We start from the raw sequence: 26033 nt of genomic DNA on the forward strand, positions 1-26033 counted from the left end.
TGTGCGCAGGCGCCGGGATTTGTCCCGCCCACCTCACAGGCCCGTCCCTTGGGTTGCCTGCCGCACTGTATACGCCTGCGCAAGATGGCTTCACCCCGGGCTGCGCACCAATCAGAGCATGGTTGGGTGGGGCCTGCCGAAAGGCACACACGAGGCGCTCTCGCTGCCGGAAGAGGCAGGCTATAGGTAGCCGGCGCGGCGCAGCATGGCGGGGGCGTGTGGTAAGCCCCACATGTCGTCGGAATCTCTGCCAGGGAAGCGGCGTTTGGAACCTGATCAGGAGCCGCCGCCACAAGAGGTAACTTCGAGGGTAGCGGGCTGCATCCCTCTGTGAACCAGGTGTGCACGTGGCAAGGCCAGGGAGGCCGCGCCGTAGCGCAGTGTGTAGTATTTTGCGGGTCGCCTAGAGCCCGGAAGAAGCTCGTCCTGTCTGGGCTGTTATTTTGGAACTCTCAGCCGAGGGGCGCTAGAACCCAGGGATAGTTCTGTGGCTCGAACCGTGTTAAAGGAGAGAGTGCCCCTCACCACAGTCTCTGAACCTTAAATCTGTGCTTCCTGTCTTAGAAAAGGTTTTAACTGTGCCAGTATGTCATGTGTGCTGTGACACAAAAGAGGACATACGACTAGAGAAGCCCGAATGGAACACAGGGCATCCAGTGCTGGTTGCCATGGAATCACTGCTACTCCTTGTTGCTGAGCTCCCTGGGCTGGCTAGTAGGACTTCCTCAAGTCTAGGTGTGTAGAAGGCGCGCGCAGCTATGTCTTCCAGTTGACTCCACTTAACTGATCCTTTAAAGCTTAGTGGTCTCAGCCTTCCTAATGCTTCAACACTTAATACAGTTCATTTTGTGGTGACTCTCAGCCATAAAATTATTTTCGTTGCTATTTCATAACTGTGTTTTGCTACTGTTGGGAGTCGTAAATGTAAATACCGTTATTTTTCAGACTATAAGACACACCTGACCATAAGATGCACCACCCAGTTTTTAGAGTGGTAAAACATGAAAAACAGTAAAAAACAAAAAACAAAAACAAAACAGCAATCGGACTATAAGGCACACCCCGATTTCCTCTCCACTTTGGGTGGGGGTGGGAGGGTGGGGGTGGGGGTACCTCTCATGGTCGGAAAAAGAAGGTATCAGATACACAGGATGGTCTGTGAAAGGGTGGTTTGTCCCAGGGGGATCATGACCCACAGGCTGAGAATTGCTGCCTTAGCTGTCCCTTTGTCTTGTGGAATGTACCTATGTTTCTTACATGTGTTCTAGGTAGTAGGCCTTTTGTAGTCAGTTGTTTGTGCTCTTAACTATTTGTACTACCTTTTACTTCTTGTGTTGTGTAGCTGAGTTTTAGAGCTGTCAGTAGAAAGAGAATGCCTCTATTACTTCTACGGAAACCCAGGTGAAGGATGTGGAATAGTTAGAAGTCATCTAGGTAAGAATTAGCCAGTGGCAGAGGCCTGCATCTTTAATCCCAGCACTCAGGAGATGAGGCAAATGGGTCTTTTGTTAGCTCAAGGCCAACTTGGTCTACAGACCGAGTTCTAAGTCAGCCTGGGCTGCATGGTGAGACTTTGTTAAATTGTGTTGGTTTTTTTCCTAGACAGGGTCTCTCTGTGTGGGCCTGGCTGTCTTAGAACTTGCTCTGTAGACCATGCTGGCCCCACCTGCCTCTGCCTCTTGAGTGCTGGGATTAAAGCCCACATTTGCCACCACCACCCACCTATAGTGAGACTTCATATTCAAAAAGCAAACAAACAACATGAATCCAAAACCCAGTTAGATAATACTTTAGACTATTGAGAAAACAGTGAAATTGAAATGTCTGCAATCATGTGCTTCCTCAAGAGCGTTCAAGTTCTTGTTCAACTCCTGGAGGTCACAATGCATGCATTTTATGTTGTGTTGGATGTGAAATGGCCTATAGTCAATAGGGCTGTATTCACAGAATCTTTTTGCTGTGGTAAAACAACATGACCAAGGCAGCTTATAAACAGAAGCATGTAATTCGAGGCTTGTTTACGGTTCTAGAGGGTTAGTCATGACCATCATGGCAAGGAGCGTGACACTGGAACAGTAGTGGAGAGCTTTCAGTAACTAAGAAGTTTCTTACATCTTGATCAACAGGCGTGGGGTGGGGGAAACGACGCCTTTAATCCCAGCAATCGGGAAGCAGAGGCAGGCGGATCTTGGTGAGTTTGAGGCCAGCGTGGTCTACAGAGTGAGTCCAGGACAGCCAAGGCTACACAGAGAAACCCTGTCTCAAAAACAAAAACAAAACAAAACAACAAAAAAAGCTGCACCTCCTGGTGTTGTTGTGCTCTTCTATTTGGTTTTCTTATGCCTCTTTCTCCCTTCACCCCAGTCCCTTCCAACACCAGGTAGGAGAGAAGGAGTGTTAGGCGGGAGAGGGCGTAGTTCTCTGTAGCTACTTCCTGCTGGACAGGGCTGTCGGGGTCCTTGGGGCAAGTCCAGTCCGCGTTTCGGACATTTCCAACTTCTCATCAAACTGCAAGAGCAGCAAACTGCAGCGGCAGGGGGAAAGCAGCAGCTGCCTCCTCCTCCTTCCTCAGAGTCCCCCTTACCCCCCTCTGGGCTCTGGCCATTTATTCCCTCTCCACAGTCCTTAGACTTAAACTATCTGCAGCTACCAAAGACCAGCGCCCCTCTCAGCGCCTGCACATAGTCAGCTGCTGTGGACAATCTAAAGTACCTTCATATCCCACACCTGGGATTAAAAACAAAAACAGGTTCACATAACATGACTGAGTTTTTTTGCTTTTGCTTGTTTCTCTTTTTTTTGTTTTTTGTTTTTTGTTTTTTTGGTTTTTTGAGACAGGGTCTCTCTGTGTAGCCTTGGCTGTCCTGGACTCGCTTTGTAGACCAGGCTGGCTTTGAACTCACAGCAATCCTCCTGCCTCTGCCTCCCAAGTGCTGGGTTTAAAGGCCTGCACCACCACCGCCCGGCTATAACTGAGTTTTTAAAGACACAAAAACTTCCACTACAAACTGGGAACCAAACATTCAAATATATACGAGCATATCAGGGCCGTTCTCATTCAAACCACCACAGGGGGTTAGCTTGCTGCCCTTTGGCTTTACAACTTGTCCACCAAAGAAGCTTCTACTGTAGTTGGTCAAAGCCTTCAGGGATTTCTCATCCTCTCAGGCCCACAGTCCCATTCCTAGCTGGTGACCTTCCAGGTCCAGGACTGGTAGGTGCCCAGAGTAAGGTGTGGAGTTTGTCACTAGAGGAAAATTGGTTTTGATGACACAGTGAGTGGAAACTGAGCTCCAAAAAGCCGATATGTTCTTGAAGGTTCCCCCTGTTGCAAGGCACTGCCCTGAGGGCAGGTTCTGTCGGCGGAGGCCCAGCAGAGCCCAGACTGCGTGGGTGGCTTTGGTGCAGGTGGAGGCACATGACCAGACACACAGCTGTTTTCTGTTTTCAGGTGACAAGGTTTTTTTGTTTTTTGTTATTGTTTTCTTTTGTTTTTTTCGAGACAGGGTTTCTCTGTGTAACAGCCCTGGCTGTCCTGGACTGGCTTTGCAGACCAGGCTGGCCCCGAACTCAGAGATCCACTTGCCTCTGCCTCCCGAGCGCTGGGATTAAAGGCGTGCGCCACCACGCCCAGCTGACAAGTTAGTAAACACTGCGGTTTCCTTCTTTTGTATTTTTTATTTTGTTTGTTTTGTTTTTTTGAGACAGGGTTTCTCTGTGTAGCCTTGGCTGTCCTGGTCTTGCTTTTAGACCAGGCCGGCCTCAAACTCACAGAGATCCGCCTGCCTCTGTCTCCCAGAGTGCTGGGATCCCAGGTGTGTGCCACCACGCCCGGCTTAAACACTGATTTCTTACAGCCCCTTCTCCTCAGCAACTCTGATGCCAGTCTCTCCGACAGTGAGGAAAGTGTGTTTTCAGGCCTCGAAGATTCTGGCAGTGATAGCAGTGAGGACTGCACCGAAGGAGAGAATGAAGTGGATTGTGACAAGGACAACGCTAGAACAGAGGACACCTCTGAGGAGCAGGCACAGGTGGGTGAGCGAGGAGCCTCCATGGGCTCTCCTGTACGTGAGGGTGGCCAGGAAGAGGAAGTGCCTGCTCTGAGAGCTGTACCACACTGTCCTCTCCCTGGTGTTCTCAAGAACCTGCTCCTCTCTCCCTCCTCACATACTTGAGCTCCAGGGCACCAGTTTGCAGCCTCGGTTGTCTGTGCCTTCCTAAGAACGATGGAAGCCCACATGCCTCTGTCTTCACTCCTCAGAAAATTCTCAGGCCACCTCTATGGGACAATGGGCTGACACTTAGTATAGACAAGTTTCTAGAGGCAGAACCCAAGACGGGGATGCCGCTGCCAGGGGAGCTAGCAGTACATGGTCGCAAGGGAAGATGTTCAGGAAAAAAAAAAAAAGCAAGAGCTACTGGGTTCCAGCTCAGCTGCCTATGGGCTTGGAACCAGAGGTAACGGTTTGCTGTACCGATGGGAAGGCTGCACTGCTTTGCTTGATAAAAATGAGAGAAAAGCTTAATTTTACTAAAGTACAGCAGTTTAAAGCATTCTGCAAACTAGTTTGTAATGGTTTGCACGTCAGTGGCCCTGGTGTTCTGGAAATCATGACCTTGGTTAATCAAGTCAGCTTCCGGTTGGAAACCAAGGAGCCAGGCCAAGCTTGTCTCAGGATAGGTCAAAGAAGTGTTGACTGGTTTGTGAGGCTGGAGGGTTAATCATTTACCTTTCTTTCTTTCTTTCTTTTTTTTTTTTTTTTTGTTTGTTTGTTTTGGTTTGGTTTTTGGTGTTTGGAGACAGGGTTTCTCTGTGTAGCCTTGGCTTTCCTGGATTTGCTTCGTATACCAGACAGAGATCCAACCTGCCTCTGCCTCCGAAGTGCTGGGATTAGAGGCATGTGCCACCACACCTGGCTCATATTCCTTTCTAAGCTTTTGTTTTTGTGAGTGTTTTTGTTTTGTTCTGCTTTGGTTTTGTTTTGGTTTGGGTTTTTGTGTATGTGGGTGTGGGTGTTGTGTAAGTGTGTTCATTGTTCACATGTGAGGGCTTAGATGTGTGGGCACCCATGTAGAGCGCAGACTTGATATTAGGTGTCTTCCTTGGTTCTGCCTACTGTATTTGATTGAATCAGGGCCTCTCACCGAGCCCAGATTCAGCTTGCACCAGTGATGTCATTGTCCCCTCTCCCCTCTTCCCCTGCTCCTTCCTTCCCCACTCGCTGTCCGTCCTTCTACCCTTATTATTCTTGTTGGTTCTAAGGGTTTGACCCCAGGATGTCTCACAAGGGAGGCAAGAGCTCCAGCAGTCCTCAGGTGGTACCGCTTTGGCCTTACTTGGTGTTGAGTAGATTTGGGAATGTATGGCTATTTCTTCCCATTAGTGTCCATTTGAATCCTTTCTCTCCCTCTGCTCATACTTGGTTTTGCTTTTTGTTGTTGTCTTTTTTTTTTTTTTTTTTTTAAATGAGACAGGGTCTCACTGTGTAGCTCTGGAGCTTGCTCTGTAGACCAAGCTGGTCTCACACTTAAATCCACCTGCCTCTGTCTCCCAAGTGCTGAGATCAAAGGCCTGTGCTATCATGCTAGGCAATTCTGCTTTGTTGTTGTTTGAGACAGGGTTTCTCTGTGTAGCCTTGGCTGTCCTGGACTCACTTTGTAGACCAGGCTGGCCTTGAACTCACGATGATCCACTTGCCTCTGCCTCCCAAGTGCGAGGATTAAAGGCGAGCGCCACCACTGCCCGGCTTCAGTTCTCCTTCTTAAGAAACAAACTCAAATTATTTGAGAGGGCACTGGAGAGATAGATGGCCGTGTGATTCAGAACACACTGGCTGTTCTTCCAGAGGATCTGGGTTTGACTGCCATTAACCATAATGGCGGCCCACGACCATCTGTAACTCCAGTTCCAGGGGATCCAGTGCCCTCTTCCAGCCTCCACAGGCACCAAGCAGGCTTGTGGTACACAGACATACATGCTGGCAAATATTCATACACATAAAATAAGACATTCAAAAACACTTATGTTGAGTTATGTGAGTGGTGTGTGGTCCAGCCTGTGTGTCATATATGTACCCGCCCCCCACCTTGTATTCTTACTCCTTTATGTCAAAGTGTCAGTTTCTATCCCACAAGAAAGATCACAGTCCTGGCATGTGCAGCATTTCCCCTGATAACTGGAGAGTTCTGATTTCTGACATAGTGCCACCTCTAGCAAGAATGCTTGGGGTGGGGGTGTTGCAGCCTACTTCCGGGGCGTGGCAGAATTAGAGGCTGGGAAGTGCCTTGGAAATGTCTTGGCAGGCTTGGGTCCAGGTGTTAGCGCCATCTGGTGGAGCCTGGAGGAGGCGCTGTCGGTGTCTGAGGCTGCAGAGCAGGAGGACGTGTCCAGGAGTTCTCTCAGTCAGTCAGTTCAGCTCCCTTGAACAAACACTGAGCCCCTCTTCGCCCTGCCTCCCTGGCCCTGCCCCTGCACTTGTCTTCTCTCATAGACTCTGAGGGAGGGAGCAGGTGCTCCCTACCTGCCTTGAGTTGTACGCTGTCAAACAGTCATCGCATCTAAGTCAGAGGTGAGGATGGACCTTATAGAAGGTCCATTGTGTCCTTGCTCTGTAATGTCATCTTGCGGGGGCAGAAGGATGTGACTCCTGCAGAGTCCTGTATCCTGAGTCCTGGTGGGCCCTGGTAAGAACATGCAGGGGATTGTCACTTGTGTTCCAGTTCTGAGATGAGCAGGCCATGGGCAGTTCTGTGGCTGTCACACCCTGGTTCCAGGGCCATGCAGTGACAGCATAGGCTGCTTTGTCCTCTCATGGGTAAAGCAGCCACAGCCCTTTCAGATTTAGAAAAGGCTGCCTTCTGTGGTGGTGTGAGAGGAGCATAAAGATTTGTAGTTACGCTTTACTTGTTCTCATTACATGTGCTAGTACAGGTGTGCTTGTGCCGCTATGTGTGTGGAGGACAGAGGACATTTTGTGGGACTTGGTCATCTTCCATTGTGGGATTTGGGGATCAAACTTGGGCTATCAGGTTTGCAAAGCTAGTATTTTTACCTTTGGAACTATCTCACTGGCCTTGTCATGTTTTAAAATGTCGACAGTCATCTTGCCCAACATGGGAATACTCTTCTCCCAGGTCCCTCCCTGAAAGGTCTTTGGAAAGACTTTATTACCTTCTGGCCCTTTTGTTTGCTTTAAATTTTTTCTTTTTAAAAGATTTATTTATTTATTATGTATACAGTGCTCTGCTTGCATGTACACCTGCAGGCCAGAACTGGGGTTTTGCATGTATGACTGTATGAAGGTGGCAGATCCCATGGAACTATAGTTAGACAGGTGTGAGCTGTCCTGTGGGGGCTGGGAATTGAACCTGGGTCCTCTGGAAGAGCAGCCGGTGCTCTTAACCCCTGAGCCATCTCTCCAGACTCCTTTTGTTTGGTGTGTGTGTGTGTGTGTGTGTGTGTGTGTACATACATGTATATATTGGATGCTAGAGATCAATGTTGGGTATCTACCCCTATATTTACCTCATTGATTTTTGTTTGTACATGTATGTGTCTGCGTCTGCATGGACTTATGTGTACCATGTGCATGCCTGTGCCCGTCCTCGGGGGTCAGTTCTCTTGATTTTAGCAGGCAGTTATGAACACCCAATGTGGGTGCTAAGAACTGAACATCAGTGAGTGCTCTTAAATGCTGAGCTGTCCCTTCAGTCCTTCCCTTCCTTTTTTTTTTTTTTTTTTTGAGACAAGGTCTCACTATGTAGTTCTAACTGGCCTGAAACTCAGATTAAGCTGCCTCCTCTGCTTCCTGAGACCCTCACCTATTGTTTTGAGACAGAGGCTCTTATTAAACCTGGAGCTCACTGGCTGCCTGGACTAGCTGGCCAAAGCACTCCAGGGATGCCCCGTCTCACTTCCCCAACCTTGGGATTGCAGGTCCATACCACCCTGCTTAGCTTTTGTTTGCTTTGTTTTTGTTTTTATTTTTGAGACAGGGTCTCACTATGTAGCTATGGCTGTCCTGGGAGTAAGTGGACAGAGGCTGGCCTGGAACTCACAGAGATCCACCTGCCTCTGCCTAGATTCTTAGGTGGGTGCAGGGGTCTGAATTCAGGTTTTCGCGCTTTCATGGCAAGCACTTGCTGACTGAGCCGCCTCCCTGGCCTCCCCCAGACACTTCCTGGGTTAGTCTTCCTTTGTCGGGGAAGGGTGATTCAAGACAGGGTTTCTCTGTGTAGCCCTGGCTGTCCAGGGACTGACTTGGTACACAGGCTAGCCTCAAACTCAGAGGTTCACCTGCCTTGGCCTCCTGGGGCCTGGGATTAAAGACCTGTGCTGTCCCACTCAGCTGAGTGAGTTACTTGTCTTTTTCTTGAGAAACAAGAGCAGTTTTTTTTTTTTACGATTTATTTATTTATTATTGTATATACAATGCTCTGCCTGCGTGTATGCCTGCACTCCAGAAGAGGGCATTAGATCACATTATAGATGGTTGTGAACCACCATGTGGTTGCTGGGAATTGAACTCAGGACCTCTGGAAGAACAGTCAGTGGTCTTAACCTCTGAGCCATCTCTCCAACCCAGGTTTTTTTGTTTGTTTGTTTGTTTTTTAATCCTTTTGTCTCTGGGCTCTTCAGTCTCTGCTGACACATGTTCTGTAAGGCACCTTTGTCAGTCTTTCCTCACTGGTGAGCCATACTCACATAGTTCCTTCCGCCCGTCTCCATTTTAGCCCTGAGACCGGTGTGGGCTGTTACTGTCCAACTAGGGCCTTTGCTGGGACAGCGGGTTCTTCGGTCTCCTTTATGCATTGCTTGGCCACACCTTGCACTGGCCTCGGGGCATGGCCGGGTGTGAAGTGGCTCTTCTCTTTTGCAGCACAGGGATGAGAAGTGGACTTGCCTGACCCTGGCCTGCTTCCTTGAAGTGTTGGCATGGCATGGCCCTTGTCCCATACCTTGTTGGTGGTGGCAGTGGAGTGTGGCCAGGTAAGACAGAGGAGAATCTTGCTGGCACTGTAAGAAGGCTGTTTAGGGCCATCGAGATGACTCAGCCGATGCAGGCACTTGCCACCCAGTCTGATGACCAGAGTTCATCCCCAAAACCCTCATGGTGGAGAACCAACTTCTACAAGTTGTCCCCTTCCTTACACATTCAAGGAGGTCCCTCAGAGGTCAGGGTCTGGAAGAAGCAAGAGCTGCCTTTCTTGGGGCTTTTCCCTGGGCACCTATTTCTTCTTCACCTGTGGTGGCTTACTGGCTCCGTTTGGGGACCTCCTTTCGACCTATTTTCCAGAACCTGGTAAGGCTCTGTGGCTCTCCCAACACCTCTTCTGGACTCCAGCTGCGCTGACTCTGCCTCCTGGCTTGTGTTGGCGTCCTGTGCACTGGCCAGCCCTCTAGTCCTGTTCAAGCTGTATCTCCCTTACTGTTCACCCCTTCCCCTTTTAAGACGGGTTCTTACTGTGTAGCTCTGGCATCCTGGAACTGCAGTGTAGATCAGGCTGGCCTTGAACTCACAGAGCTCTACCTGTCTCTGCCTCCCAAGTGATGATCAAAGATGTGAGCCACCAGGCCTGGCATCTTAATGCCTCCTTGATCTCTCTGAGCCTTTCTGTCACCTCACACCCTGGTCCTTTACCAGCCACTTGGCCTCTTATTGGGTAACAGTGTTGCTGCTGCCGTGTGAGGATGCACACTGTTCCACTCTCAGTGGTGCCTGGGCAGGATTTCAGGCCTGAGATCTCAGTCCCTTCCAAGAGGCACCTGTCCATTTCCCCAAACTGCCTAAGGCTTCTGGAGCTGGGCTTGAGCTATGAGTGTTTTAAGGGCGGTGTCCTTCCACCCAGTGGGTATTAACTGGCTGTGTGGGATGGCAGACCTCATCATCTCCACTCTGTCTTGGGAGAGTGAGGTGTGTAGAGAGTCAGGCTGCATAAGACCCCTGACCTAGAGAAAACTGGCTGCTGTAAGTGTCCTGTACCTATATTCTGTTGTCCGTGCTGTGGATATTTTAGTGGTCGTCTTTAATTTTTCTGTTGAAAACAAATGCACACCTGTAAACCCTGGTTCTCAGGAGCCCGCATCTGGAGGATAGTTTGAGATAATCCTAGGCCACAGAGCAATACTTGCCTCAAAAAGGGGGACAGAGAATTAGAGGAAATGTCTTTTCCTAGTTTTGTTCCCATCGTGGATGCCTCCCCTCCCCTAGGGTGCTGGTCCCTGGGTTGTTGCTCTGTGTCAGTGCTGCCCTCTGGCGGACATCGACTGCTCTGCAGCTGTTTAGTCCAGACTAAAGCTGTTAGAACACTGGGTGCTTGGGAAGAGCATACATGTGGAATAAACTCCTGAGGCTCACCATTGGAGATCCCAACCCCAGGTATATCGTTCACTGTCCTGCACTGGAACAGTATGGGCACACAGTGCTGGCTGCCAAGTTTGTTTCCTGCAGGACTCTGATCATGGCCTGCAAGTACTGCTATTGTGATTCATGTATGTACAGGACCTGGCAGGGTCCATTTGGAAGATTTGAGATGTTATGGACCTTGCCTGAGGTCAAGGCTATAGGCACCTGTTTGGGACTGGTGGCTGACTAGAGCTTGGTGTTGTAATGCCACTGCCCCCGGGGCCTGCTGAGCTTAGGCCAAGACCGATGTGCCTGTCGGTTGTGTTTGTAGGGCCTTGAGTGTGAGGGTCTATTCTGAGCTGGGGTTTGCAACCCAGTTTTGGTGTGCAGCAAGGAAGTGGGGGAGATATGGAAACGCAATCCTGCCTTGTTCCAAGCCTGGAGAAAAACTTAGCCTTCCATCCTTCTTCATACTGAAAGGAAAAACAGGCCAGAGGAAGAGCAGGCCTTTGGCTCTTGCCTGGCTAAGAGGGAGCTGGGCTTTGGGCGGGAGCGCCCACACACCGGGGTTCCTGCTCCAAGCACTTTACTGCCCTCAGGGGTGAGAGGTGGGCCTGTTTTCTCCATCAGTTCTGGTTCTGCCAATAAACCCGATCTGGTCTGAGCCATCCGCCTCCCCAGGCAAGGGAGAATCTGTTTTCCAGGTTGGAGTGTGTATCCTCAGTGGCATCCACTCTGACCCAGGGGACAAGGTCAGCCTATTGTTGAAGTTCCGGTGGGTTAGGGGTCTTGGCCCCTAGGCATTTTGAGGGGTCTGGACATCTCTCTAGGCCATTGGCCAGTGGATCTGCCCTGAATGTGGTTCTTAGTGGTTCTAGGTGGCCCTAATGACAGAGGGCCTACAACGGCTTATGTCATCTGTCTATACTCACATTTACCGCACTGGTGGGCACTGCTCTCCTTGTGTTCCCTGCCCCTAGGTCTGAGCAGGTCTGAACATAACTTCCTCTGCCAAATCTGAGCCCAGTAGGACCATTTGTGGGACCATTGGCCCTGGGCCACTGTAGCTGGCTTTGACATTAGTGTGGTGGTAGTGTGGGTAAGTGATAGTCAGCCCCACAGCTGGGTTTGCCTCCCACTGCTCTTAGTAGCCTTTTCCTTTTTGGCCTGGTACCTAGTGTCACCTACTATCCAGACTACTCGACAGCAGAGGTTGGTTTGGCCCTTGAGGGAGCATCCCTCAAGTGTTGTGTACAGTGGCTGGGGCCTGGGACAGCGTCCACCTTGTGCTGAGGCCTTGGGCTGGGTTGAGATTGCTTAGAGATTTGGAGTGGCACAGTATTTCATGTGGTCTTTGGATCTAGGCTCCAACACTGGGGAAGTGGTTCTTCCTAAGTAGTTGAACAGGGGAGTGGGGCTGGGCTGTGGGCTAGGGCCTCCTGATAGCCAGAGGGCTTCCAGGGACCCCCCAAATAACTAACTCCCTTTTTCTCCACAGGCTGGCCCCCCTTGCCCAAGGACAGAGAAGGCGGATGCTCTGACAAGAGATGAGTATGAGGAGGACAGCTCCGATGAGGAGGTAGGACTCAGGCTGAACTGCGAGAGATGAGAGTCCTCCTGCTGGGGCTGAGCGAGAGCCTCAAGCAACCTAGAATAGGTGCTGCCCCTCCAGCTAGGGGAGCCCCTGGTATCAGGCCTTCCTGCAGGGGCTGTGCCGCTGTTTGTTAGAGGAGCCAGCTTCTCATGAGGCTGCTGAGCCCTGAGTAGGCGGCCTGGCTCAGGCCCTCCCCCCATCTGGAAGAACAGTTTGAGGGTCTGAGACAGATGACTGAAGCAGCACACGTGTGTCATTGCCAGGTTGGAGAGGAGAGTCTGCACATGGCTTAGCGGTATCTTGTCTGTCTTGTGGGCACAGGGGGCTGGAGTAGGGTCATCCACTATGGTGTAGCCTGTCTTGGCACTCAAAACTGAGGGTGTTAGGCCTGAATTGACGTGATCAGCTGATGCTCTGTATCTGAGGGGTGGCCACAGTCATCCCAAGAGCAAGACTGGCACCTCTTGGTCTCCTCATTGGCTTTGTCTGTTCCTTTCTCTGGCGTTCTTTTGGTAGCAGCTACTGTGGTACCTTCCAGCTTTCCTATCTAGGACGGGGAATTTACATCCTGAAGAGAAAAGTGTCATGCTAGGCTGGGGTTCCCTTGAGTCCTCAGGGAGTAGAGGCATTTAGAGGCTACAGACTGTGTCCAGAAGGCCAGCGGGGTCTGAAAGCTCTTGAGAAGCTATGCACACAGGCAGTGGGCCTGGCAGCTTGTCCCTCCTTGGTGAGGCCTGATCCTGGGGCTGAGCGGTGGCCACTGTATAGCCCATGATGTGAGCCTGAGATCCCCTTCTTGGCTTTGGTGTGGGGCCTGCAGGGATGGGTCCTTTCTCAGGAGCTCTTCCTGCCTGCCTGTCAGGGGCTGTCCCTGAGGCCTAGGGGAGACACGCGCCCCCTCTCTGACTGGGCTTCCTCCCCACCTTCAAGCTCTCTTGGCAGTGTCTACAGGAGCCTTGGCCGACAGCCCGATCCAGTCTCTGCTGCGTGTTCAGAGAACAGAGACAAAACAAAATAAATTGGTTTCCTGGCCGGAGCAGCAGGCTCACCGGCGAGGGGGGCCGCACAGCGCAGCTCCCTGCCTGTCTCCCCTCCCCCCCCCCCCAAGGGGCCCTGGCTGTCGGCAGCCACATCCTGTCGGCTACTTTTTTATGCTTGGTATTTTGAGAAATCAATGATGATTGTATATGGAGAATAGGAGTTGGGGGAGGGGCCTCCAGAACTGGTCAGGGCCTTGAAAGAGGTCTGCCTGCCCTGCCTGCCCTCAGCGAGGTGTGTCTCAATGGACCTAGACCAGTGGCCCTTTGAGAAGGCCAGGCAGCCTTGGGCTTTGCTGTGATTACAGTGCGAGGGCTGCTTCCTCTCTCCTATGATGTGATAACTATCACGTGTCAGTCTGACATGAGTGACAGTTCTGCAATAGTAGAGATGCCAGTCTGCTGAGTTCCTGCAAATATAGCTGGCCAGCAGCTGGAAGGGACCACAGAGCTCAGCTTTCAGGAGCCAGGCCAGGCTGGACATACGCATCCCTTCCCAGTCTGCTTGGGGCTTGCTCCCCACCAGAGGCTGCAATTGCCTTTCTTATTCTCAGAGAAAGGTGGCTGCAGCCAAGATAGGCCTGGGAGGGATGGGGCATGGCCATCAGTGCCTGGCTAAGGGTCAGGTCAGGAGAGAAGAGCTCAGCTCACCTCAGGCTGCCTGATGGAGAAGCCTGAGGGCAACAGACTGCTCCAGACATGTAGCTAGGGCCCTCCATTGTCTAAGGCCTGGACTGTCTGTGGCTCTGCCCTAGTTGCTCAGCACCTATAAAAGGTCACAAGCTACTTGGTCCCTGGAGGGACTTTTGGAAGGGTCTTTGGTGGGGGCCAGTGATATAAACCCCCTGATTTTTGCCTGTCCTGAGCTACTTAGCAGAATGAGCTGTGTAGGCATACTGTAGCACCAGATAGCTTACAGGATTCTGGATAGGGGTACTACTACTGGGGAGGTGGTGATGTGTTTTGTCCTAGAAGTGATGACCTCAACAGGAGCCCAGAGAGATGGCAGCATTGTGGAGTGGGAGTAGCCTGCCTAGCCTGTTGCTGCTGCTCGAAGGTGGAAGTGCCCCTTTGATAGCCTTGTCCTCTTCTCTTTTTTTTTTTTTTTTTTTTGGTTTTTCGAGACAGGGTTTCTCTGTGTAGTCTTTGGCTGTCCTAGACTCGCTTTGTAGTCCAGGCTGGCCTCGAACTCACAGCGATCCGCCTATCTCTGCCTCCCGAGTGCTGGGATTAAAGGTGTGCGCCACCACGCCCGGCTTGTCCTCTTCTCTTGACCACTCCATAGACCTGAGTCTAGGACTTGGGAACATGGGAGCTTCTGTGCCATGTTGTCATTTGCCAGTGCTGTGTTTTGAGGGCCCTCAACATCCGTGACTCTCCACCTGAGCAGCCTGGAGCACTGTGTTCTGGTTGTACTCTGGCTCCTAGATTCACAGACATGGACTTGGCTGAGTGGGGAGTAGAGTCCCCTAGATAAATGGCGAGGCATGGTGGGGATGGAGTGGGGTGGGGGGCGACGGAGAAGCAGCTGTGCTGTGGCTGCCCCACCCCCACATGGCCACTTCACCTCCTCCCTACAGCCGTGGGGCTTCATAGACGTGATCTCATCTATAGTGGGGACCCCTGGGAGGTGGAGTGGGATAGAAGGCGGGTAAGTGGCCAGTGCTGCTGCTCCTCTGTATGTAAAGCAACTGGGAGAAACCAAGGCCAGGTCTGGTCAGGTAAAAAGCCCAAGCTTCTGCTCAGCAGGCCTACAGCCCTGCTCTTGAAGTGTGGCCCGAATGAGGGGTTCAGGGAAGCCGTGAATTCTGGCCTGGAAAGTCTGGGAGGAACTGGCCTCTTTGCAAGTGTCCTTCCAGTCTCCAAGGGCAATGGGCTTAAGACCACCTCTTGTGTGACCTCTGGACAGGAGGGGGCAGCGTCTGGGGTCCTTTTTACAGCTTTAACACCCCCTACCTTCCTACTCCCCCACCCCCACCCCACCCCCTTGCCCGATCTAAAACTCAGGATCCCACAGGGACACGGCCTGGCCTGTCTGCATCCAGAACCTGTGATCCCCTCTGCTCTCTCGCCAAACGCAGTTAATGGCTTCTCCCAGCTACTGAACCGGCAGCTGCCTCCAGTGCGCTGGCGGTCTCTGCTCCTCCGGGGCCACCCCCGCCTGCCGGCTGTGTCCTGGCCTCTTCCCTGTGTGCACTCCACTCTCTCCATGCTTGCTTGTGTTACTGCTGGCAGGGGAACCTATGGGCTCAGGTTTCCAGCGAGTGAGTGGCCCTCCCTGCTGTTTGTAGAAGGCACCCGGGTCTGTGCAGACTGCTCTGGCAGCCATCCACCCGAGGCTAGCCTTTATGCCTGCCTCCAAATGAGGCCTCTGGCCAGACTCAGACCAATCCTTCAGGTCTAGTCCCATCCCATTGGGGCTGCCCAGCCTAGGGGTGCGCCAATGGCCACTGTGTGTGGTGATTGGGCATGTGTCTCTGTGACTTCTGTTTACTTGTTGGCCAGGTAGGCCTCTAGTACCATTTCTTGACTTTGGCCGATGGTTCTAAAAGCCACACTGCATCAGAGTGTCACAGGGGCACCAAGCTGGCAGCGGGGGAGCCTTGGGAGGAAGGTAGAGGAGAAGCATGTTTAGGAAGCCATGTGTCTCTTGTAGGGGTTAGAGTTGGTCCTGGCTGTGCCTGGCAGATAAAGGTAGGCTCCTTCAGATTTCTGTCTTCTTGCTAGGGCTAGGGGACAACTGGAGAGCAGGTTTATGGAACGCAGCGAAGGCAGATGCTTGAAAGGCAGGCAGGGAATGCTGGCTACAGTGAGCTCTTGGAGGCACAGAACAGGTACCCTGGCAGGTGGCTGGCTATGCAGGGCCAGGGCTGCCTTGCTGGGGACAGGACGTACACTTGGCAGCCCTATATATATGGGCAGTGCCTAGAGATAGGGGAAATTGTCCCTATTGAGGTTTTGGAGATGCTTAGAGTTTTGGGGGCTGGCAAGAGGGTCCTAATGTGTGGTCCCCCAACTGGACCTACCCACCTCCCAACTTAAAGCATCAGCCAAGTCTGACTGGTGACTCAGAAAGACCTTTGCCTTCAGCAGTTAGTGATAAAAGCTACCCCAAGCCTGGGCCCAGCTCCAGTACCTGTGGATGAACATCTGGGGACTCCTGCTTACAGAAGTAGGGAGGACACCATTTGGTTGTGAGTGGCCCCAGGAGGGGCACAAACAAGTTGGGCCTAGGGAAGCTATGTTCCTCCTCCCTAGTACCCTCCACACTGGAGATGCTGGCTCTCTGTTCTCTTGCTAGGGAGGTACAAACAGTAATAGGCTCCCATGTGTCCGCAGCTCGGGTGGGCTAAGCCAGCCTCTCAAGGGAGGTCAGCATGGCAGAGGGGAGCAGAGGGACCAGAGGCAGTGTGGTAAGGAGATGGTGGGTTCAGAAGTGGTGCCTGCCTAGTGAGCCCCTGCGGGGGTCTCAGCTGGTTTGGCCTCAGAACAGGAAGAGACTGTCTCCTTCTGGTCTGTCGCGCAGGCCTCTAGTGTATGTTTCAGAGTTTAGCATCCCATCTGGAACCTTCTGCTGGGGTCAGCGTGGCATGTGAGGCCAAGGCAGCTGGCGCATCCAGAACACTCTGAGAGATAAGACACCCCATGAGGGGGAGGTGGCAGCACAGGAAGGCCATGAGCTGTGAGACAAGAGGGTGGTTGGTGCAGGGGGAGCTGAGCAACTGTGAACACTACCCGCATTGTAATCGGAGAGGGGCCGGGGAAGAGAGAGACTGAGCGAGGCGGCTGACCCCATGCTCCCGGGGGACAGGTGGGAGAGGCAGAACGAGGAGAGAGTGAAGGATTCCAGAGGTGGGCTGGCTTCCTCTCTCGCAGACAGACACGGGAGGGAGGTGGGCAGCGGGCCAGCCCCGTACCTGCAGTTCCAATCTGCGGTCCTGACAGCTGCAGCCACTTTGGGGAGGGGGAGGGGAGGGGGGCTCATCGAGAGCGGAAAAGTCCCAGCCGACACTGTGTCCGGTGCAGTGGGGGGAGTGGGGGAAGGAGATGGACTAGGATGGAGGGGTGGATGTGGACCTACCAGCCTCATCCACAGGCTTTTCCTTGGGGCTGGGTGCTACCCGTACCCCCCCCACCCCCCGCCAAGAGAGCATGGTGCTTGGGTCTGTCTGCTCTCCACTAGCCTGGCCTGGGGTCTCAGTGCTGGGTCTGACCCAAAGGGGTCACATGTGTTTCCTGGCAGCCCGCAGGTGCTGAGCAGGGCGGGGGCGGCTGGCCTGGGGTGCAGGCAGCCTGGTGATGAATCATGTGGTGCCGCCAGCGGCTCATTCCCCAGGCTGGGGACAGGGAGCTGACAGCTGAGGCTGAGCCGAATGTTTCCAGCCCAGCTCAGCTCAAAAGGGTGGCTGCTGGCCCATGGTGAGGGCCAGTTCTCCCCACCCCCACCAGCTGCCTCTGTAGGGCACATACCAAGGGAGCCCCTGCTTTCTGTCCCACAGCTCCTCAGCGTGGTGGAAGGTGAAGTTGCCCTCTGGGAAGGATGCCAGGGGCTGTGGTGGGTACAGAACACCTGCCACTCTTTGGCCATAAGCTGTTGTGGACTCACGTGGAGCCACAGGATGGGAATGGACCATGCCACCCCCAGTCTGGTTTGAATCTGGAGCAGTGGAGGGTGACGGAGTGTTCTTCCCGCCCCTCCCCTCCCCTCCCCTCCTCCTGCTGGCTGTCGGGCCAAGCCCTCAGCCACTGCTACCGGTGCAGCTCAGGGAGTGGCTGGGCTGCCTGCCCGGGCCTGAGGCTGGCCAAGCTGCAGCCGCTTTCGGAGTCAGGCCCTGCAGTGGAGGCCTTGGCCGGGCGCGTGCCGCGCCCCAACTCCCCAGGCCTCTAGAGAGCCTTCCAGCCCTGCAGCCCATTCCCTTGCGTCTGACCCCTCTTGACACCCAAGCCTCCAGTTGTTGTCTGGGTGACTCTGGCCTACCGTCTTGCTATGAAGCTCAAGCTTGCCAGCTCCTGGGCTTCGCTGCCTCCTGCTTTGCCCCAGTCCCTCAGTTGGCTCTTCCCTCCTCTACTGGGCTCTAGGTCATGAGATGCCTAGTGGAGCTAGCTGGGTATCATTTGGGCCTCTGTCTGGCTCCATAGTCCTCAGCCACGCTTGCTACTCAGACTGGCAGCCTCTGCACACAGACAAATGTCCCTGCCTGTGTTCTCCAGTTTGCTCTTTGGGGACTTTTCCTCAGAGCCTTTTATGTGCACGGTCCCATAATTTATTCCCGACACTGGCCCAGTCACTCTAGCCACTGAGGTAGGTACCCACTCAGTCACTGGCCCTCCTGGGATTTGTGAGGGAGATTGGCACCCAGGGTTTGAAATGTGAAGCCTATAGATAAGAAGCCCTGGGTCCAGCCGAGGAGGAAGGCCAGCCAGCTGGGGTCCTTTTGTAGGGGTTGGTGCCCGTTTGCCTCATACAGGTACACCCTGCCAGGTTGTAACTGGACTCAGCTCAGCATCTGTCACAGAGTCCTGGTAGCTTGGAAGTGAAGCTGGGCAGAGCCTTCCATGGGGAATGCTTGAGAAGGGAAGGTGGCCTCCCTCGGCCCCAGCTGCATCTCCAGGTTCTGGCTTCCTGGGCTGCAGAAGCCTCTGCAGCGACTCAGTGTGCCCTCAATCCTCCCTCCCTCTGAGCAGCTGTAAGCTCCTACAGGATTAAGGGGAGGAAATTTGGGGTTGGGTTTCTTTCGGAATGAAACCTGCCGCTGTGACTCTTTATCCTGTTATATTTCTATCAGATTGGACACAGTCCCCTACCCCTGCCTTAATGGTTCTGGCTTTGAGAATTTCCTCCAAAATTACACCACTGTTTCCTGCACCAGCGTTCCCTGGAGCCCTTCAGTGCAGAGGAGGGGCCATGATGTCCCTGCCCTCTGAGGATGCCCACATAGGCGTCAACACCTGGTCTCCCCCCAGCCAGGGACCAGGAGGCCTGCCAGTACCAGCACCTGGTACCCTCTGCCATTCCCCATCCACCACCTAGCCAGAAGTCAGGCCTGGCCTTTCTTCTCTGTTGTACCACTCAACTAATTGTCACCTGCAGGATTTTAATGATCAGCCAGCTGTGCACAGAGCCTGGTGAGGGTCCGAATCAACCGTGGGGGCCAGTGGGATCTTTGGGGGAGGTGTACAGGACAGAGCTTGGATGCCTGGGAATCTCTCCAGTGTGCAGCTGGAGGCAGGAGAGCCTCTCGGGAGTCTCTCTGGGCCTTTGTGGGTACCAGTGGGGACATTTGGGCAGCTGCTGCTCACATGGTGTTCTCAGGCCCATTTTAGCCTGTTTGGCTGGACAGCACTGCTTACTTATTCCTTATACCCATTTTTATTGGATCATTGCTGGTGAAACCAGGTGTCCACATGCCTAAGACCCCATCTTGTACCCCCTTACCAATACTCCTACAGTGGGCAGTGGGCTTGCCCTCCCCACCCTCTCCCCTGCCTTGTCCCTTTGCTGCCGCCCCCCGCCCCCCACCTCCCTCCACACTCCACATCACAGATCTCTGGTACAAGGCTCTCGATGGGTGATGTAAACCTGTCCTCACTCTGCCTCTGGGAAGATGGGGTGTGAGAGCTAGGGTCAGAGTCAATTCAGATCCTTTCTAGAGGATAGTCTGCCTCAATTTGGAAGATACGGTTTCATTTTTAATTATACAAAATTTCCAGACTTTATATTATCATTAAAGATACAAGATGCCAACACTTGGCCCAGGTAGGAAGCCAGCATGGAAAGTTCCATTGGGCCTGGGTAAGTGTTGGGCTACGTAAGAGTCAAGCCATAGCCCGCCTGTCCATCTGTTTGTTCATAGGCCCTGCTCACAGCTGGGTCAGGTCTGGCCTGGTGAACGTGCTCTTGGGGACCTGTGCTCAGATCAGGTCCAAGGTGGGCTCTCCGTGACTCTTCAGTGGCGTCCACCTTCACTAGTGGCGTCACCTCTTGGCTGCTGTGGACCCTCCTCCTTCTAACTTCGAATCGCCGTCTTTCTGTCACGGTCTTTGCTCTGCAGAGGGGATGGGGGTGTGTCAGGGTCTGGGTGGAGACTTAGTGTCACCCAGTATTGCCTGGACCTTCCTGGCTTCCTATTGGGGCACTGTCTCGGGTGACCAGTGCTAGGGTACCCCCATCCTGGGCTCCTGCCACCCCCACAGCGCATTTTGGGGAGGGGAGTACACTGCTGTGCAGCCGAAACTGTAAAATTAAATTTCCCAGATGTTCAGGCCCCAGGAGCTTGCGCGTGCTGTCTGGAGAGGAAATGGGGATTGGGGAAAGCCGTTGTATTTTTTCCCTGCTCACCCTGCTTTTCCGGTGCCACCAAGTGCGGCCAGAGCAGTAAATCATGGCTGGCCAGCACCTCTAACTTCAGCCTGCTCCCTTAGCCCATCTACTGCAGGTCCCAGTAGATGGGGAGGAGCCGCAGGTGCCCCTTTGGGTGGAGGTGGGCTGAGGGGTGCAGGGGTAGTGGCACACCAACCTGGGGGTCCTTTCTGATTGCTTCGCTGCTGTGCACTGCTCCCCTTTGGATGGGGCATGTGGATGAAATATACGTCTTACTTCCTGAGTTCACCTCCTTTCAGCTCTCAACTTGCTGGGAAGTAAAGCCTGGAACAGCTCCTCAGCCCTGCCAGGCTGCTGCTGCCCTCCCTCCCTCCAGACTTTCCCCTGGGCGGCCCTTCTCAGCACTACTTCTTGACCCTGTATTTGCAGCTCCCTATGACCACTACCAATGGGAGTCAGTGTCCCGAGGTATGGCTCCTGTGTGCCCTTCCCTCCTTTGGGTGCAGGTGTAGGTGCTAGGGAATGCTGCCTCTGCCTGGCAGGTGTGGGCTGATGAGTACATTGGGGTCCCTCGGTACTCCCGGCCCTGCTCACCAACTTTCTCTGGTTGCTGAGGCAGAAGGTGCAGATCTGTTTGGGCTGGGTGTTCTCACCGCCGTCTCGGGCCAGCGGTGGCGGTGGTGGCGGCGGCGGCGGCGGCGGCGGTGGTGGCAGTGGGCTGCTCGCACGACCGCTGTGGAAGAAAGCGGGTCCCGAGTGGCATGGTTGCCCGTCGCCGCAGGCCTCACCCACCAGCAGCACGTTGCCCAGGTGAGAAATGTAACTGGAAGCCAGGCGCAGCGTCTCAATCTTGGAGAGCTTGCGATCTGCTGGCTCGGTGGGGATGAGTGTGCGCAGCGCTGTGAAGGCCGTGTTCACGCTGTTGGTGCGGTCCCGCTCGCGTGCGTTCGCTGTGTGCCTCTGCCGGGGCTCGCGGCCTGGCCGCCCCCCAGGTCCTGGCCCACTACCCGCGGCCCTCCGTCCTCCTGCCCGCCGCCGGGCGCCCTGGAGGCCGCAGCGCGCTGCGTGCACACGGCAGGGTTTTTCGTCGGAGCCCGAGCTCTCGCTTCCGCGGTCCTCATCCTCCGACAGCGGGCTCACCTCAGGGTACAGGTAGCGGCCTGGCGGCGCTGAGCGCAGCATGGCGAAGGACATGGGCCAGGCAGGGGGCGCGGCGTCAGCTCCACCGTGCGCTGCTCATGCCGCCTCTTTAGGCCCCCACAGGCCGCCAGGCCAGGGGTCTCCGCTGCGCCCCGCGGTGGCGGCTGCCGGGCGAGGCGGGCACATGTGTTCGGACTGGAGTAGGGCCGCCAGCAGAGCAGTGCTTTTATAGCAGTCGGCTCCTCCCCCCCGCGCCTGGCCTCCGCCTCCCTTCCTGGCCTGGAGGAGTTTATGCAGAGCCTGTGCACCTTTTTTCCCTTTTAATAGCTGTGCCTAGATGATCCAGAGCATCATTCTGGTTGGGGAGTTTCTGAGGTGCTATTGATGCCCCAAGACCATGGTATCCACCCGACCTATTCTGTAGAGAAGAAGAGAATAAATCAGGAACCAAGAGCCTTTCTCTCCTGGCATGCCTTAAGTTCACCCAGCTGCCCTGGCCCTGAGTGCCTGGTCACACCCTGTCTGACTCTCCTTCCATGTGCACTTGGTTTTTTTGTGCCAGGCCGTGTGTGTGTGTGTGTGGGGGGACAACTCCAGCAGTGGTAGTCTAAAGATGGGTGTGTGGGGTTGGCATGGCCTGTGCCTTGTGCCAGAACCTTCCCCCTTTGACACATCCTGCCTGGGGGACTCCACCCCCATCCCTGTTGTGTGCTTCATGGGGCTCCTCAAGGCCAGTGCACACGTGGATAATAAAATCGGCACCTCCCTACCCCTCTTATTGGAAATGACCCTCTAGGTAGAGGATGCACAGCAAGGGCACAGGGCATTTCTGGGGATGAACTTGTTGGGAAGGCTGGTGTGGACAGGTGCAGTGGGACAGGGCCCAGGGGGTCTTGTGAGGGGCTGCTGGCACTCAGCTGTGCTAGTGATGTCTGGGCCCCTCCTCCTTGTGGCTACTGTTGCAGGAAGTGGCCGCCTGGGCAGCAGTCCCCAGGCTGGGAGGAGTGAGGGTGGTGGCTGGCAGGGGCTGAAACCAGGAATGTGTGTCCAGGAATGCGACTGCTCTGCCCACTGAAGTGGGAGGGGGGAGACCAGCGGTGCCCGGAGGGGGTCCTTGACTACCTGCCGAGCAAGACAGATTTGTCTCCGTGTGGGTGGGGTGGGGTCTTCCCATGGTTCCTGCCTCGTAACTACCCACTTCTACCTAAGGCTTCTGCCAGGGAAGGGAGCCCATATGAGATGAGGTCATCCCTGTCTGTGGCTGCCCAGAGCCCTGGCCAAGGAATCCAATGAGGGGGGAGCCTAGGGTTGGCATCACTTCAGTGGAAAATGTGAAGGTAAAGCTCTGGCGCCTCGGAGGGCTTGGGGGAAGGGGGCACAGCACCCCTGCCATGCCACGTCAGGCCCTGGGGCAGGGCTAGGGCAGATTTTGGGTTACCTGGCCTTTGGATACTTGAGGCCAATCTAGAGTGTCGCTTCTGTCCTTGGGTGGCTTGAGGAGGATCAAGCATGGTGGGACAGGTGCTGACGTGGTGACTGTGCTGCAGGACATCCGGAACACTGTGGGCAATGTGCCCCTGGCCTGGTACGAAGACTTCCCACATGTGGGTTATGACCTGGATGGCAAACGCATCTATAAGCCGCTGCGGACACGAGATGAGCTGGACCAGTTTCTGGACAAAATGGATGACCCAGATTTCTGGTGAGTTGGGCCTTGGGTCAGGACCTGTGGTTCCACAGGCCTGGAGTATGGCTCTGACTGGCTTTCCCTTAGGCGCACTGTGCAGGACAAGATGACAGGGCATGACCTGCGACTGACTGATGAGCAGGTGGCCCTCGTACATCGGCTTCAGAGAGGCCAGTTTGGAGATTCAGGCTTCAACCCCTATGAGGTAGGTAACAGCAGTTGGCCCTAGGGTCTGAAGTACTTGTAGCCCCCAACCTAACATCTATGCTTGTCTCCCTAGCCAGCTGTGGACTTCTTCAGTGGTGACATCATGATCCACCCTGTGACCAACCGGCCAGCTGACAAGCGTAGTTTTATTCCGTCCCTGGTTGAGAAGGAGAAGGTGGGAACCCTGCCGTCATTCTTTACCCCGCTTTGTAAGGTCCCCGTGCTGCCACCTGACCGTAGCTCTGTGTGCAGGTGTCTCGCATGGTGCATGCCATCAAGATGGGTTGGATCAAGCCTCGACGGCCCCAAGACTCCACCCCTAGCTTCTATGACCTGTGGGCCCAGGAGGATCCCAATGCTGTGTTGGGGCGCCACAAGATGCATGTGCCTGCACCCAAGCTGGCCTTGCCTGGCCACGCTGAGTCTTACAACCCACCTCCTGAGTACCTGCCCACTGAGGAGGAGCGCTTGGCATGGATGCAGCAGGAGCCTGATGAGAGGAAGCTGAGCTTCCTGCCACAGAAGTTCCCCAGCCTGAGGACGGTGCCTGCTTACAGCCGCTTCATCCAAGAGCGTTTCGAGCGCTGCCTTGACTTGTATCTGTGCCCACGGCAACGCAAGATGAGGGTATGTGAGGCAGCCCACACGGGTCCTGGGGAAGTGGTAGGATGAGGGTAGTGACTAAGTTCTCTTACCCAAGGTGAACGTGGATCCTGAAGACCTTATTCCCAAGCTCCCTCGGCCAAGAGACCTTCAGCCTTTCCCGGTGTGCCAGGCCCTTGTAAGTGTGGGATCAAAGGTGGGCAAATGCCCTCTGGTGTCTGTGTGTGTCTGTCTTTTCACTCTTTCTTTTCTGTAGGTCTACAGGGGCCACAGTGACCTTGTCCGTTGCCTCAGTGTCTCCCCAGGGGGCCAGTGGCTGGCTTCAGGTGGGCCTGAGGTGGGGGCTGCCCTGAGCTGGGAGGCAAGGACCCGGGTAAGGGGCTCAGGTGCTGAGAGTCTTCACTGCTACATCCAGGTTCAGACGATGGTTCGTTGAGGCTTTGGGAGGTGGCCACTGCCCGCTGTATGAGGACTGTGCGTGTTGGGGGTGTGGTACGGAGCATTGCCTGGAACCCCAACCCTGCCATATGCTTAGTAGCTGCAGCCATGTGAGTTTAGGGCCCTGGGGGTTAGGGCTGGGAGGGGGCACAGAAAAGTGAGTACTGTGCTGAGGAGGGGCTGTGCCTGGCCCTGGCTTATAGGGACGATGCAGTGCTGCTTCTGAACCCAGCCCTGGGGGACCGGTTAGTGGTGGGCAGCACAGACCAGCTACTGGAAGCCTTCAGTCCGCCTGAAGAGCCAACTTTGCAGCCTGCCCACTGGCGAGAGGCCTCAGAGGAAGAACGCCAGCAGGGCCTGCGACTACGCATCTGCCACAGCAAGGTATGTGACGGGAAGGGAAGGGGACCCTGCAAGACCTGGTGAGACAATCAGCCAGCATTGCTCTTCTCTAGCCAGTGACACAGGTGACCTGGCATGGGCGAGGGGACTACCTGGCTGTGGTGCTGTCCAGCCAAGGACACGCTCAGGTGCTGATCCACCAGCTGAGCAGGAGGCGTAGCCAGAGCCCATTCCGCCGCAGCCATGGACAGGTGCAGTGTGTGGCTTTCCACCCCACCCGGCCCTTCCTGCTTGTGGCCTCTCAGCGCAGCGTCCGCATTTACCACCTGCTGCGCCAGGAGCTTACCAAGAAACTGATGCCCAACTGCAAGTGGGTGTCTAGCCTGGCTGTGCACCCAGCAGGTGAGAGGGGCATGCATTCTCCAAGTCAGGGTCGGGAATGAACCCTGTAAGTCTTGTGTGAGAATTACAGCCATTGCCTCTGGCCCTAGGTGACAACATCATCTGTGGCAGCTATGACAGCAAACTGGTGTGGTTTGATCTGGATCTTTCCACCAAGCCATACAAAGTGCTGAGGTAAAGTGGCTTGGGTGAAGTAGGGAGTGGGGCCCCTTCAGCTGGAGCCCACTGTGAATACACTCTCCTGCAGGCACCACAAGAAGGCCTTGAGGGCTGTGGCCTTCCACCCCCGATACCCGCTCTTTGCATCCGGCTCAGATGATGGCAGCGTTATTGTTTGCCATGGCATGGTATACAAGTGAGTGCTGACCCTTACCCAGCCCTTCCCAGGGGACCATCATACTGGGTCCTGAGTCCCTTTCTTCCACAGTGACTTGCTGCAAAATCCGCTGCTGGTACCCGTCAAGGTGCTTAAGGGGCACACATTGACCCGAGATCTGGGGGTTCTGGATGTGGCCTTCCACCCCACACAGCCGTGGATCTTCTCCTCTGGGGCAGATGGCACCATTCGACTCTTCAGCTAAGCCGATGCACTACTATGGGTGGCCTAGAGCAGAGTGGATGTGGCAGCACAGAGAATCATCAATAGAATCCTTGGTTGGGCGGTGGTGGCGCACGCTTTTAATCCCAGTACTCGGGAGGCAGAGGCAGGTGGATCTCCGAGTTCGAGGCCAGCCTGGTCTACAAAGTGAGTCCAGGACAGTCAAGGCTACACAGAGAAACCCTGTCTCGGAAAAAAAACAAATCCTTGATCCTCATTGTTCCTGCCTTCTTGATTGTCCACCCCCCCACCCAAGCCCCTAGACAGCTGCCCAACCTTGACCTAATGTGACACTCCAGATGAGGGGACCTCGGGACC

The 26033-nt window shown here is 54.4% G+C and overlaps 2 protein-coding genes across 3 annotated transcripts; one reads left to right on the forward strand and one right to left on the reverse strand.

Annotated features, from left to right (window-relative positions):
- Window positions 1-105: 105 nt before the first annotated feature.
- On the forward strand, window positions 106-25932 carry BOP1 (BOP1 ribosomal biogenesis factor). 2 transcript variants are annotated; one of them, XM_084747861.1, is made up of 15 exons: window positions 106-298; window positions 3858-4031; window positions 11845-11925; window positions 22986-23140; window positions 23213-23330; window positions 23406-23507; window positions 23585-23959; window positions 24033-24113; window positions 24192-24261; window positions 24351-24483; window positions 24577-24757; window positions 24829-25117; window positions 25207-25291; window positions 25365-25472; window positions 25545-25932. In XM_084747861.1, the coding sequence occupies exons 1-15, from the start codon at window positions 206-208 to the stop codon at window positions 25696-25698; spliced, it is 2199 nt and encodes a 732-aa protein (XP_084603987.1). In that variant the 5' UTR covers window positions 106-205; the 3' UTR covers window positions 25699-25932. The 2 variants fall into 2 exon arrangements, with proteins under 2 accessions (XP_084603987.1, XP_084603988.1); XM_084747862.1 differs by lacking the exon at window positions 106-298 and adding an exon at window positions 8880-8989 and having other exon boundaries at window positions 3901-4031.
- Window positions 19329-22965, reverse strand: SCX (scleraxis bHLH transcription factor). The gene is made up of 2 exons (XM_084747870.1): window positions 20893-22965; window positions 19329-20023 (listed from the first exon to the last, which is right to left on the reverse strand). The coding sequence occupies exons 1-2, from the start codon at window positions 21490-21492 to the stop codon at window positions 19985-19987; spliced, it is 639 nt and encodes a 212-aa protein (XP_084603996.1). The 5' UTR covers window positions 21493-22965; the 3' UTR covers window positions 19329-19984.
- Window positions 25933-26033: the final 101 nt, after the last annotated feature.

Source organism: Acomys minous, assembly GCF_964271855.1.
Source record: "Acomys minous genome assembly, chromosome: 12".
Lineage (NCBI taxonomy): Eukaryota > Metazoa > Chordata > Mammalia > Rodentia > Muridae > Acomys > Acomys minous.

Coding starts and splice junctions, on each gene's coding strand:
- BOP1 (XM_084747861.1), top strand. CDS start 206: ATGGCGGGGGCGTGTGGTAAGCCCCACATGTCGTCGGAATCTCTGCCA. Junction 24,262..24,350: donor GGGCCAGTGGCTGGCTTCAG/GTGGGCCTGAGG, acceptor TGCTACATCCAG/GTTCAGACGATGGTTCGTTG. Junction 25,118..25,206: donor CCTGGCTGTGCACCCAGCAG/GTGAGAGGGGCA, acceptor CTCTGGCCCTAG/GTGACAACATCATCTGTGGC.
- SCX (XM_084747870.1), bottom strand. CDS start 21,492: ATGTCCTTCGCCATGCTGCGCTCAGCGCCGCCAGGCCGCTACCTGTAC. Junction 20,024..20,892: donor TCAGCAACCAGAGAAAGTTG/GTGAGCAGGGCC, acceptor TCCCCTCTGCAG/AGCAAAGACCGTGACAGAAA.